The following is a 14,043-nucleotide window of genomic DNA, read 5'->3' on the forward strand; positions in this document are numbered from 1 at the left end:
CTGGTTTGCTGGAGATACCACAGTGTAAGGCAGGGAGCTGTGCAGCCTTAAAACCCCTTGTCAAAAGAAAGTGGGACAAAGGTCCCTCCCCAAAGACAGGTAAAGGCTGGAGTCCCAAGATCTGATTGGGTGCTCCTGGAATGGACTACGGGGGCAGATACAGGTGCAGTTACTGTGAAACTATCTGTATTTAAGTTGGATGTATATTTGAATAAAGTGCATGGATAGGGAAAACAGGGCTGATATACCAACATGTTGGTCAAAGTGAGCTGAAGACCATTATTAACTCCCTCCCACATGATCTACTTGAGTGAACTCCCCCTCTTTCAGCTCTCACTTTTGCCAGTGCATTAAAATGAAGGAATATGAATAAATAATTGCAATATTAAAGCTGCCTACTTTATTGCTCTATCTCCATTCACCCCCCCCCCAGTTCCCCTCTTTTAGTTTTTGTTTAAGCAAAGTCAAATTAACTATAACAGTGATTGGATATTATAAAGGTTTGAGATGGAAAAGACAGATTAGGTCACGTTCTCTAACTTTGCAATAGTTCAGCATTGTTCTCTAGTCTACAGTAGATTGGACAAAGTCCTGGAGAATATAATTTTAAATGACAAGCAATGGAGCTACCACCACTTCACGTAGGAAAGTAATTCCACAGTTTAATAGATCTCAGTAAATTTTTTCCTAGAATAAATTTAATCTCCTTCCTCCTATTTATAGCGCAGGGACTGAAATGAATCTTCAGGAGGGACAAAGAAAAAATCAGGGAAGTAGCCATCAAAAAGGGGGATGTGATAAGTAGGAAATTAACAGAGTTTTTCCATTTTGATCCATCTCAAAGTTTACTGTTTAAGTAGCATACGCTCCTTTATTATATTACTACTTCAGAACAAACAAATGATCTAGATTTTATGCCACGTTTATTGTCTGGCAGAGTTTTTTTTACAGATGACTAAGGTATACAGTGCCATAATATGCTTGGTATTTTACAGATAAATGACAGGTCTCCTGCTGCCAAGGAGCTTACAATCTAAGGGCCCAATCCTCCAAGATGCTGAATGACCCCTGCAAGGTAACAGAGCACCTTTAACTCCTATTAATACTAGTGGGAGATGAGCACCCTTCAGGAGGTATTCAGATTTGGAAGATACTTTGTACTTAAATATATAGCTAAATATACTGTATTTTAAGATTGACAAGTATGTATACCAATCATGCATTTCCCTTCTAGTACTTATGTCACTTGTGCTGATATAGACTTTTCCATTCTTATTTTCTTTGCAAAATAAAATTAAGATTTGAATGTTTGTTCATTATGTTGTAATGTAGTAGAAACATACTATTTAAATGGTTGCAAATAACTAGCTTCAATATTTTTCCTATGCAAGTTATAAACAATTCAAGTATTGAGTAAATGATCATAAAAGTGTTATCTGCATGTTGTACTTCCAAATACTTTATTGCATCCATAAACAAGACTAACCTCCTCATCCAACATTAAAATGTAAGGAATCAAATGTATAAGATCACATAAGTGGAAGAGAAGAAAAGTTAGTAATCTGTTGCATTTAAGATGCTGATTGTTTTAACCCACTCACATTCCTTGATGCTAGGATTCTTGAATATTTAGATCAACAAGCACTGCTTGTAGTAAACATAGCAACTTTAAAGAGTGCAAATGACTAAGATGCTTTTCTGTGGTTGGATTATACATCACTACTTTTGATATTTTGTCTATTTTAAGTTCTCTCTTTCTCTCATACCAACAGATCAGGAGAGAATTTAGTCCCTTTAATAAGAGGATATGTCTTTTACATCTGAAAAGAAAGAATTTAGAAATGGCAATGTGTTTTCCTGCCAATCAAAATGATTAAGAAATACAAATATTTAACATGATCAATGAAGTAGACAGTATTTCCCTCCAATATTTTACATCAAGTTGATACAAAATAATCAAAGCAATCTACACAAAGCTTCTGATGCAAGAGCAGATCATTTTCACATGGTTTCTCTATTTGGAAAGATGGATTCCTTCTCTTTTAGCAACAGAAGTAGAGCTAAGCAGGCAGACACTTTACAATATATTTGTTTTAATGAAGAAATAGCCAACACAGTCAGAAAAAATGTGTTCAAGTAAGGCGAGAACTGCTTCAACAAAGCCCTGCTCACACTGACATGAACATTTCTGCTGAAACAGGTCCGCAACATACTACTTGACAACGGAACAGACTATTTTCATATATCCGTTTAAGGAAAATCTCCTCCTCTTTTCTCCTCGCTACATCAACAGGAGGATTACTTGGCATAAGTGTTCACAAAAAAATACTGTTTGCTCTCTGGCCTGAAGGAGCAAAGTCCACATTTATGGCATGGATTTGGAGTAAGTCTACTTATCACTAAAGGAATATATGAAAGCAGAAAAACAAAGTGGGTTTTTTCTTATACTGTAAAGGAAATTTGTTCAAGAAACAGATGTCACAAGACAGCACAGCTTTGAGAGCTCACTTCACTGTCAAGTGACTTCCCATGTGATCAGCACAAGTCTGCGATTCCATTAGGCTTTTTTTTTTTTTTTTAGGCACAGGAAAATTGAGGATTTGAAAAGTAACTATGTCGGACCCACTGTACTGTTTGTGATAGCGCCAGCAAAGTAAATAAATCTTCTGTGAGGAAAGCTGGCATTTCCACTGTGGAAAGTCCAAGTCTTCTAGACCATTTGAAGTTCTATATCAATAAAATGATGATTAAAGTTGCCGAAGGATGGACCTTCCTATTTTGTTTTGTATGATTATGATTTATCTAAATCAAAGAATAAAAACATTAACCTTTATTAACAGTGGCAGCTCAAGGCAATCTGCTGCCCTAGGCAACACTTCAGTGCACTGCCTTCACATCACTGAAACGTGACCAGGCCAAATCTGAGAAAGTGGTAGCGCAACCTAGGCTCACACCACCACTCAAATTTGGGCTGACTGTGTCCCATCATCACAGAGAAGCAGCTGGACTAAATCTTCCTTTCTAGGCCGCTGCCCAGAAATTTGCCATACTAGGCAGCTGCCTAGCTTGCCATACATAGAGCGGCCTCTGCTTATTAAAGTGGCAAAAATACTATGTTGATTTACTGCAAATATGGCTCAATTTAACCTCATTTGAGAAATGCCCCGGTATGCGGTACAACTACATTTAAAAAAAACTATGCTTAACATTGCAAAGTGGAGTTAATGAGAAATACAATATATTAAAAAAAGAGCTGGTGAAACTGGGCAGGATTGACTGCATGACCACATGCACTATACAACTTTAAACCATTCTACTTTGAATTCATCTTCTTGTGCTGTTGGCTAAGATTTAAAAGCTTCACATGCTTTTTGTTTTTCCCTCATGACATCCATTAAATATACAACTGAACTATGAACATGAAGTTCTATTATATACAGACTAACATTCTAGCAATAAGAGGTACCTAAAAGCCCAACAGAGATATTACAATAGATCAAATTATTTCAGTTGTTGTAAGCCATGAGCCACGCAAGCATCACAACAGCAACTCCACACACTGGCAGTACGATAAAATTCTTATATTTTTGCCACACCGATTGCTCAACTTCTACTTCATCCTTTCTTCTCTTGTTTTTTCGTCGTCCTTTTAACCTGTTCTCAAAAGCCTCTAGTTCAGCCTAGGTAGGACAGAAAACAAATATTTGACATGTTTTCAGCATTAAAAACTTGGAAATAATACATTTATATTTTAAATGTCAATTTATGACGACAAGTTAGTGGCTTACGAAATAGATCTATATACAATGGGGGTGGGGGTGGGTAGAGGGGTTGGTAGCACCACTTACTATTCAGATTGCCCCAAACTTCCCCTTTTAAGAACTTGTTGTCAGTTGCTTATAACACAGCTAAACTTTTACATATCAGATGTCTGCCTCATTGATTTTTTTTTTGGGGGGGGGGGGGGGGGGAAGGGAGAGGGGAGAAGGGGAATTTAAGCCAAAACTGTTCAGTCATTTCAGGGAAAGGAAAAATTCATGTTGTCCAGATTAAAGAATTCTTGAGGCCTCTTCTTTGAATAGCTCTGGAGCAGACCTGACATTTTACAGGGGGTGACCTTTGTGCCTTTTGCCATCTCTGTAAAAGAACGCTCAAATTTCTCCAAGTTATAAATTTGAAAAAAAGATCCTTTGGGGAAAAAAATAATCACAGTTCACACATGCTCAGTAGAGACTTTTCAGATTTTAATAGCTAAAAATCACTGAAGACTCCATCCTTGCTGAGCATACTCAAGCCTCTCGTAGCTCCTAGTGCTGACCAGACTGCACGTGCACCATCCCCACAAAGCAACTGCGCATGCTTCGGACCAGGCAAAGGTGAAGCCAGACTTTCCCTGTAATGGCTGCTCCAGGCCATGGTGGAGCTGGGCACCTGAACTGACAGCAGGTCAGTCTCTCCTCTGTTCTCAGTGACCCCGTTCCTGGCACCCCGGCAGCACAGAGGAGGACCAGCTGATTTGAATGCAAAGGGGACAAAAGCCAGATAGGGGGAAGGAAAGGAGCGTACTGGAACAAGGAATCTGAAACTGGAACTGGTTGGGCAAGGAAATTAGGACTAAGAGCTAGTGAGGCAAATGGGCAATGGGGTGGGGAGATAGTGAGATTAAAGCGGGAGCTCAGAAAGAGAAGGGAGACCAGGATTCAGATGCAGTGTGTATGCAAGGAGGGGCGGGGGGGAGAGAATGGGAGAACCCTGACAATGACCTGGATGTGGGAGGAGAACTGGGACTGGCTCGGCAAAGAGATTGGGACAAGGAGAGCGGGAAGACAGGGACAAGGAGCCATAAAGGGGGTGAGGGGAAAGAGAGATTGGATGAGGAGACTGGGGAGGGAGACTAGGTTTATGAGCCAGTGGGAGGGCAGACACACATCAGACAAGGAGCAGGAAGGGGAAGTGAAACTGGGATTCAGACAGCAAGGCCAGAGGGGGAGACTAGCATTGGTTAGGCAAGGAGACTGGGAGGAGATGCCTGAGGAATGGAGATTGGGAACGTGTAGGAAATGACAACAGGGCTGGGACAAAGAGTCAGAAGTATGGAAGAGACAGGCATAAGACAGGTTAGGTGAGAATGTGGGTAAGAAGGGGTCACACTTGGGATGACTGGACAGAAGAGTTTGTGCCCACCAAGGACACTCCCATCTAGAGCCTGGAATAGAACATTCCTTTGCTGTCAGCAAATATCTGAGAAACCCACTGGCAAAGTGTGTCATCCTCTTCTGCAGCTGGTCCACAGAGGATGACAATCTACTACTGCTAAGAGTTACTCCCTTAGCTTAAGTGACAGAGAGATGTGTGGTGGATCTACAGGTTCCAATCCTGCAAATGTCCTACATGGAAGTCAATATGATGCCACATGTTGGAATGTGTTTTTTCAGATTGTAGGTTTTTAAAAACCTACAAAATTACACACAAAATTTATGTTTAAAGAACATTAAGGTGGCAAAGTCAAGCACTCAAAAGTTAGGAAATGTCAGAATTAGGTTGCCGGTGGAAATCTGAATGTGGACCCCTTGTGCACATGCAGCATGAGACAATATTTAATTACATGACCACATACTATTTTTCCCCCCCACAGGACCCCAGCCTCATTCAGTGCACAGGATGGAGCTGCTCTAGGTAAAAATCAGGGATGTGTAGCAAAGGAAGCTGTTGTCTGTTGGGCCCCAGTCTCATTTTTTGCAGAGGTTGAAGGATGTATATTGAACGAGGTGGGGGTTGCAGGAACAGAAAGGAGGGTTGCACAGTTAAGAGCAATTGAATACTACCCTGGAGAATTGGATTCTATCCCTGCCTCTGCCACAGATTCCGTATGTGAGGCTAGTCAAGTCCCTTAAACAAAAACTTTTTAGTTTTTCCACACGTGGCTACTTACTCCATTCCTCATTTTCTAGGTGTCCAATTTGATTCCCTGTGGTCTGATTTTCAGATGTGCTAAGCACTCTCAGCTGCAACTTAAGTCATCAGGAGCTGTGGTTTGAACAAGTGCTATATAATGCTAAGTGCTCTGAATAATTGGGTTGTACGTGTCTAAAATGGGGCACCCAAACTTAGTGGAAACTTTTGACATTACTCTCTGTGCCTTGACTTCCCAATATGTATGGGTACAGAGCCACCCCCTCACCTACCAACGTGTTGTAAAGTTAATTAAACCGAAGGGCTGTACACTTTGTAGTTTCTCCGGGCTGAGCTCATTGCCCTCTATCGCCCCCCACCCCCCCCACAAGGTCTCTGTGCACAAGCCTCCCATCACCCTCTATTTCAGGGATACCCTGAAACCCCCACCTCCACATTGCAGGACCTGTGCACCCCCCTTCCCCTCTCCAGCATATGCATAGGCTTTGTGCACCCTCCATGTCCCTCTTCCCCCACACTACTGTCACCCACTTCCCTCCCATGCCAGGGAGGAGGTGTGCCATTATTCTTCCCATGCCCTCATCCCCTCCATTACAGGGTGTCTGTCCTCCCCAGCCCCGCCTTTCAGGGGTTTAATGCGATTCACATTGCCCTCATGCCAGGGTTCCAGTTCCCATCCTCCCACCATGCCAGGGGTTATACACACTTGCCCTTTCCCTCCTGCTCCTGCACCATTCTTATTTATTTTATTTCTGGGAGATAAATCATTCACACTGTCAAGTGTATTGGGAGGATGGGCAGAGCTGAGATGGGCTATTGTTATGCTGGAAAGTGTTAATGGGGTCAATAGCAAGGGTTCACAAACTTTTTGTTGCCATGACCCCATTTTAATGAAGTATTTCCTGCCAGGACCCTAGACAGCACGGAGGACACTATTATGAAGAGCAAAATGGCATCCTCAGCCCATTGTGGCCTCGCAAGCACTGTATACTGAGGTCACGCCAATCCCTATTGTGTGGAGGACACCTTTTTCCTCCATACAATGTGACCTTATACATATGGTGCATATGAGGTCATGCTTCATCCACTGTGATCTCACATTAACCATACACGCAAGGTCATTTTGTGCAGAGCAAAATGACATCTTCCATACATTAGGGTTTGCTGAGACCCCATTTGCTAATGGCCTGACCCTATTTGGGGCTGCGCTCCACAGTTTGGGAACTGCTGCGCTGTAGACAACTGCAGACCTGCATGAAGCTGATGGACCTGCTAACCAGATGCCAAAGGCGCCATTTGTCCCCTATTCCCCCCCTTCCAGTTTTCCTCACACATATACAAAAACCCGGGGGGGGAGGGATAGCTCAGTGGTTTGAGCATTGGCCTGCTAAACCCAGGGTTGTGAGTTCAATCCTTGAGATGCCACTTAGGGATTTGGGGCAAAATCAGTACTTGGTCCTGCTAGTGAAGGCAGGGGGCTGGACTTGATGACCTTTCAAGGTCCCTTCCAGTTCTAGGAGATGGGATATCTTTATTAATTATTATTATTAAAAGAATACTGCCCATTGATGCCTAAAATAGTCCGATAAATTTTGCGATTTAGCGGATGTTATGTTCAGAAGTTATGTTACTGGGGCATTTCTCTGAGTTGAGTGTGAAGACTTGTCTACACATGAAAATTAATTCAGAAAAAGGCAGTATGTAAATTTAAAGCAGATTTGCTATTCCTGATTAATTCTTGGGGTGGGGGGGATGCTCTAATTCCAGAGGCAGAGTGACTTGTTTATATTTTAGAATTGGAAAAGGTACAGAGACGAGAAAAAAAAAAGATAAAGGGTAGGAACCAGTTTCCATATAAGAAGAGATTAAAAAGACTGGAACTTGGAAAAGAGATGACTAAGTCGTCTATATAAATCATGACTGATGTTGAGTTAGGAAGTGTTATTTACTCCTTCATATAACGCAAGAACCAGGGGTCACCCAATGAAATTAATAGGCATCAGGTTTAAAAACAATCGAAAGGAAGTACTTCACACAACACACAATCAATGTGAGGAACTCGTTTCCAGAGGATATGGTAAAGGCCAAAATTATAAGGGTGTTCACAAAAAGAACTAGATAAGTGCATAGAGAATAGGTCATCAACGGTTATTAGCCAGGATGGGCAGAGATGGTGTCTCTAGCCTTTGTTGCCAGAAGCTGGGAGTGGATGATAGGGGATGGATCACTCAATGACTGCCTGTTCTGTTCATTCCCTCTGATGCATCTGGCATTGGCCACTGTCGGAAGACAGGATAGTGGGCTAAATGGACCATTGATCTCCCAGTATGGCCATTCTTATGTTTCAAATTAGCTTAATCAGAATGATGGTGTCCATGCATGGAGTTAATCAGGAATAGGTATTCTGGAATAACTCCCTATATAGCCAAGCCCTTAGACCTCACTTTGCTTAGCCAATTAATATTTACGAAGTACTGTGATTCTATAGTGATAGGCACCATAGAAAAGCCCACAAGGAAATTAATAATTTTATTGTTAGAGCTGGGTTTGACTAATGTACAGTAAATAAAGCCTACAGCCAAATGAGCAATGAGGTTAAAACAAAATATTGAATAGCAGCTGATTAAGTGAGCTCTATTCATCCTGCGTATTAAATGAGACTGGGATCCTGTAGAAAAAAATAGTATGGGATCATGTAATTAAAAATGGAATCATAATGCACACACACGAGGGACAAAGTAAGGTTGCATGAGCAACTATGAAACCTAACTTTTTAGGGCTTGATTTTTCATCCTTTCTAAAATGTTTTTTAAATCTCTTTTTTGAATACATAAAAACAAATTTAATTACCTCTCATCTGCAAGGTTTGAACCCTGAACCTCCAACACTGCAGCAAAAGACTACCACCACTTGCGCTACAGAACTAAATACATTAACTGACAGCTGCAGAAGTCTTAACGCAGAATGAGGGGTGGACAGCTGGATCTACAGGGTTGGGCAGCCCAGCCTGGCATTGCCCCCACGTGGGGGAAGAGAGCACTGAGGAACTCTGGCCCCATGTGGTGCCTCTGTGTTTGGAGTGGGAAGGAAGATAGGTTGCTGGATCCTGGTGCTGGATCTAAGGGTGGTCCTATGGTGAGGGCAGGGAACCTGACCAGGCTCTTCCCCACTCCACTGGGAAGATGGGGGATCCTCCCCTATGTGGTGTCCTCAAAGGGGCTTGGGCACTGGGGCCATGTGTTGTACACAGAACAGCTCTCTCCCACCCCGTCTCACTGCTGCTACAGTACAATCTGCTGCTGCCACTATTTTGGCATCAGCCCAACCTTAGATTTTTTTTGTTCAGTTATCTTGGAAGGCTACCAAAATTTTCCTGGGGTATGCGAACAAGAGAAGAGAAATTGCAATTTTAAACAATTTCTAGCTCCAAAAGCATGAGCAAGGTTTTGTGGAAGAAAGAAAAGGCACTTCTACAGCCTGAGTGCTATCAAGCCTGCTGCAAAATAATGGAGGTGTGAGACGTTCTCAAAGAATAGGTGCAAGAATATTTTATAAGTGTAAAGTGTTACGAGGGGTTGCTACATCAAGCATAGGCATTTATTTTAATAAAATATATACTTTTACCTTGTCAGAAGGAGAAAGCACAAACAGGCAATGTTTTATTGTACTACGAGGTCCCTAAGAAAATTGCAGCCTCTATTTAAATGCTTACAGGGTCTGTTTCTGCAACCAAAACTACATTTTCCTGAAGTTTATTTTTCATATTTTATAAAGGTTTGGCAAAATGTAAAAGAGCAATTACATACAAAAATACTAATTTAATACAATATTTAAGATATTTTAACTCATGAAACACGAATCATGAGTTAATCATTTATACATGATTTTGCACATACTTATAGATTTTTGGTGATGTGAGAGAACACTGTCTCTTACTATTATAAGTCACTCATAACATAGGCCTGAGTTCTTTGGGCCAGAATCCTTAACTGGTGTGAACAATCTTGGCCCTTAGCATCTGAAGACAACATACTACAAACCTTTAGCTATGCATAAATTAACAGATTTACCAAGAGAACTAAGGCTATGTCTACACTACAGATTATGTTGGCATAATTTATGTAACCCAGGGGTGTGAATAAATCACCCCCCTGCTAACCCCCGGAGCGATGCAAGTTATACTGACATAAGTGCCGGTGTGGACAGCACTACGTTGGTGGGAGAGCTTTTTCCGCCAGCATAGCTTCTGCCACTCACAGGGGCTGGAGCAGTTAAGCCGATGGGAGAACTCTTCCCCCCCACCCCACCCCGATCGGCTTAGAGTGGCTACTTTGGAGAGCTTACAGTGGGGCAGCTGTAAACTCTCTAGTGTAGCTATGCCCTAAGACTTAGGGAGAGGTGCTGGGGTCAGAGGAAGAAGAGTTGGTACCTGTTGCCTTCGCTTTTCTTCTTCAATAGCAGCTTTGGCTTCTGCCTCTTTTATCTGTTCAAACACATACAAAATAATGGGTAACTGACATTGTAAGATACTGATTATAGTATAAATTCTGTTTTCTTATTTCTCATAGGATCCTTTTGGCTTTTTACAGAACGAGCCATTATAAAAATACCAAAAAAGTGTTAACTTCCTTCTAGCTGAGCTTCTAATCTACTACTTAGATTGTAAGACACTCAGGGCAGAAACTGCATTATCGTATATATTTGAGAAGTATCTAGCACGTAATGGGTGCCTTTGGCTTATAAATAATAGTAGCATACTGTGACAATTTGGGAATCTGTCTATACAAATTATTAATTGTGTTTGATACTGGGGGCTTTGTACGTATCCGTGTCAGACTGCAAATTCCATTTTCAATGTGCAGCCTTTTGCCTTCTCTATTACTTGTTTGCCTCCATGCTGGACTGAAAATTCCAAAGGCTGGTGGCAAAAGAACAACAGAGTTGTAAAAATATGATGATCAGCTTTCCAAATGACAAACAGATCGGGGAGAGATTGCCGTGATTACAAAGTCAATTGGCAGGGCTCTCTGGTCACCTGCGGATGCTGGCATCGGGGTCACCTGACATGGGGGCTAAAAGTTATAAAAATGGGGGGAGCTGACTTTTCTGGGGCCTCTGGCCATTTTGTCTCAAGCTGAAGAGGAAAGAGAAGCATCCCAGCATGTAGATCCCCTACAGGAGGTAGGGGGCCCTGCCCAGTTCCCCCCACTCCCATGGGAAGGGTAAGCTAGTAAGAGGCATTGTGGTTAGGATGTTTGTCGTCTTCTAAAGGATCAAATGAAAGAGAAATGATGTTAGACTCTCGCAAGGTGTGCTAAATACTTTACAACTATCACGTTGCCCCCTGAGAGAGTTCACTGATAAAGCAGAAGGCTCAAACCTTGAAATGGGATTCTGCGAGAGGGTGTCTAAGTACAGGGGAGTCCGAATGGTCAGCAATGAACCTAAAGGGGCTAGGCAGCTGAGAAGCAGGTTTCAATTCTCAGGATGGTGACAAAGGATCAGCACCTTGTAGAGTGTGCCTATGGACCTCGACATTGGGGCAGTGATTGGACTCTGTTCAGGCCTGGAGGCTTAAAACATCTGGGGATCCAGTGACCCAGAGGCTTGGACTCCCTTCACAACAGTCTGGTGGGTGACCAGCAGGGGCACTCAACCAGATCTGACACATGCAACATTCAGCAGCTCTAAGTTCCTCAAAGATGTACTGAGTTTCCTGTTATACATATACTTCTGGAACAGCATTTCTCAGAATACTATAATGTAACAGTGAACTAGCAGCAAGTAGGAAAAATAAAACATTAAGTATATATAAAATGAAACTAATGCAAAGTCAGGCGTTAGCTTTAGCTCTTGGCAAAGTTTCTTGAAAGAAACAGCATTTCTAGATCTTTAATATTTTTAGCTATTGTATTACTCTGATAAAGTTACATTCAAAATCTGGTTAATAACCTGAAAGCAAGCACCATCTAGATCCAAATATTAACTTGAATAGATATTTCAATTATTATTTGCTTGCATTCTGAGAGTGATAATGTGCTAAACGTTGTCCACACAGACACGTCCCTGTCCCAAATAGCTCATAATGTTGAAGACAAAGTGGAACTCTCAGAAATTCACACTATATAGTACATCATGTACACGTTCATCACTGATGGCAATTTAATAAGCAGCCCAATAACCGTTGTAGATTTTCACATAGCCTTTTAAACTGTTGAGGCATGAAGCTTAAAAAGCTACAAAAATGGCTTACAGAATTAAGAACTGCAATAAACAAAATGCAAAGTGAAATTAATTTTAAAAAAGAAAGACTTGATTGGAAAAAAAATTTCAACCACATATACTTGTACCCAAAAAATATGGCGTGAGTAAGTGTACAAATACCAAGTATCTGATATTTTACTGCCACCTACTGGTAAGGCATCAGCTCTGAAAGATGAGTTAGCCATCCGTGATACAACACAGCTAATTGTCTGAATGAGAGCAGCAGAAAGACTGTTTCAAAATAGACTATTGTGGTTGATTTTGAACCAGGGGGAGAGGATTAACCAAAATGATCAGTGTATGTTCCACTGAGAAAATGAGATAGAGTAGATAGAATTTTTTTTTCTAAAAATAAGAATGTGCATTAAAAGAAATCTCAAACTACTCAGCAGTGCACATTCATTAGGCACTATTATACTGGCTTGTACAGGTAAAACGTCAGTGATTTCTAGAACCTGATATTCACCTTGTAACAGTGCAAGATTATTTCTTTTGTAAATGTCTGCAGTCCTAATCAAAATGCTACTCAGTCTTGATATGCTGCTCTGAACTGTAATTATGTGGAGTGTACATAATAGGAGTTAATTCTAATTTGTCATTATCAAGCCTTCACATGTTCCAGAATGTTGCCTAATAATAAGCACTTGTAGAACACTTTTCAACTTCAAAGCACAGAACACCACTCAATTCTGAGGCAAGTACTCAGTTATCCCATGCCCAAGGTGTCTGTGGCACCGTATGCAGTGAAACCTGGGAGTACTTAGCTACTAGTCTTATGTCCAATGCACTAGACAATTCTTCCTTGCGGATTACAACAAGATTGCAAAAAACAGCAGAGGGTGTACAGCCAATTTATGCTCACTTGCTAGTGATTAGAGTCTGAAAATTTCAGTTCTTAAACAGAAAAAGTCTAGTCCGAGACTGTTGAAATGACTCGCAAGATAACCGAAGTATTTTTCAGCTAGGCCACGAACATAAGTGACCAGATCGCTTGTTGCCATCTGATAGTTGTTCACCTGCTGGTGAATTAGTGGTTTCAGTCCAGTCTCTAGTGAATATGTGCCCACATCACTAAAATTACAATCACAAATTGTGGTCTTAGCAAAGGCGCCACGGACGGAACAAATAAATTCTCCTATTCCTAGTGACTGATTTTCTATAGGAAGGTGGAGGCATATTGATAGCATGAGAATGCTGGTATTACAACTATATGTGAGGACAAAGGATGTCAGTCTCCTTAAAAGTTGCAGTCACATTGCCAATTTATATAGAGACATTTTAATTGAAAAACACCTTTAGCTAATGAGACGTACAAAATCCTTCATTATACAGAGAATGGGCCAAATTCATCTGTAATTTACACTCGTATAAATCCAGAATAATTCCATTTGACTTTAGAGTTATTCCAGATTAAGGTCAGAATAAATGAGAGCCTAGTTTAGCCCAATGTATTTTCTACCAGCTATTGAGAAAGTTCTATGATTTCCCAAATAGAGCTATTCTAACTAACTGCAACAGGGTATACAGAAATCCACCATATGGCTACCTTGCACTGCTTTGGCCATTCACAGTTTCTGAGTTAAATTCATTCTCTGACATGACTGGAAATCAGTGGTAACATGTCTTGAGCAAGCGATGTTCCTGGGGGACAGTGCAGAAGTACCGCAGAATCAGAACTGAATAACTATATAGTTTGAGGATTTCAAGGGCATGTTCAGTTCCCATTCCACAAAAATACAAAACCTTCCCCTAACAATAGTATAAAAACGGGTCCTCCACAAGGTTAACTGTGTACAGACTGAAGCATTTTTCACTCCCCTCAAAGGCTTTGCCATAGTGGGGCACCATTTAGCCCATGAGACAGGC

The 14,043-nt window shown here is 41.3% G+C and overlaps 1 protein-coding gene across 2 annotated transcripts in view; it reads right to left on the minus strand.

Annotated features, from left to right (window-relative positions):
• Positions 1-844: 844 nt before the first annotated feature.
• Positions 845-14,043, minus strand: part of NFXL1 (nuclear transcription factor, X-box binding like 1) — a 103,210-nt gene continuing 90,011 nt past the window's right edge. For both annotated transcript variants that reach the window (XM_054029077.1, XM_054029076.1), the window contains 2 exons: positions 10,343-10,396; positions 845-3,680 (listed from right to left, as the gene is read on the minus strand). In XM_054029077.1, the coding sequence (XP_053885052.1) occupies positions 3,507-3,680; positions 10,343-10,396 (228 nt within the window). In that variant the 3' untranslated portion in view covers positions 845-3,506. The remainder of the gene's footprint in view (positions 3,681-10,342; positions 10,397-14,043) is intronic.

Source organism: Malaclemys terrapin, chromosome 5 (genome assembly GCF_027887155.1).
Source record: "Malaclemys terrapin pileata isolate rMalTer1 chromosome 5, rMalTer1.hap1, whole genome shotgun sequence".
NCBI classification, from domain to species: domain Eukaryota; kingdom Metazoa; phylum Chordata; order Testudines; family Emydidae; genus Malaclemys; species Malaclemys terrapin.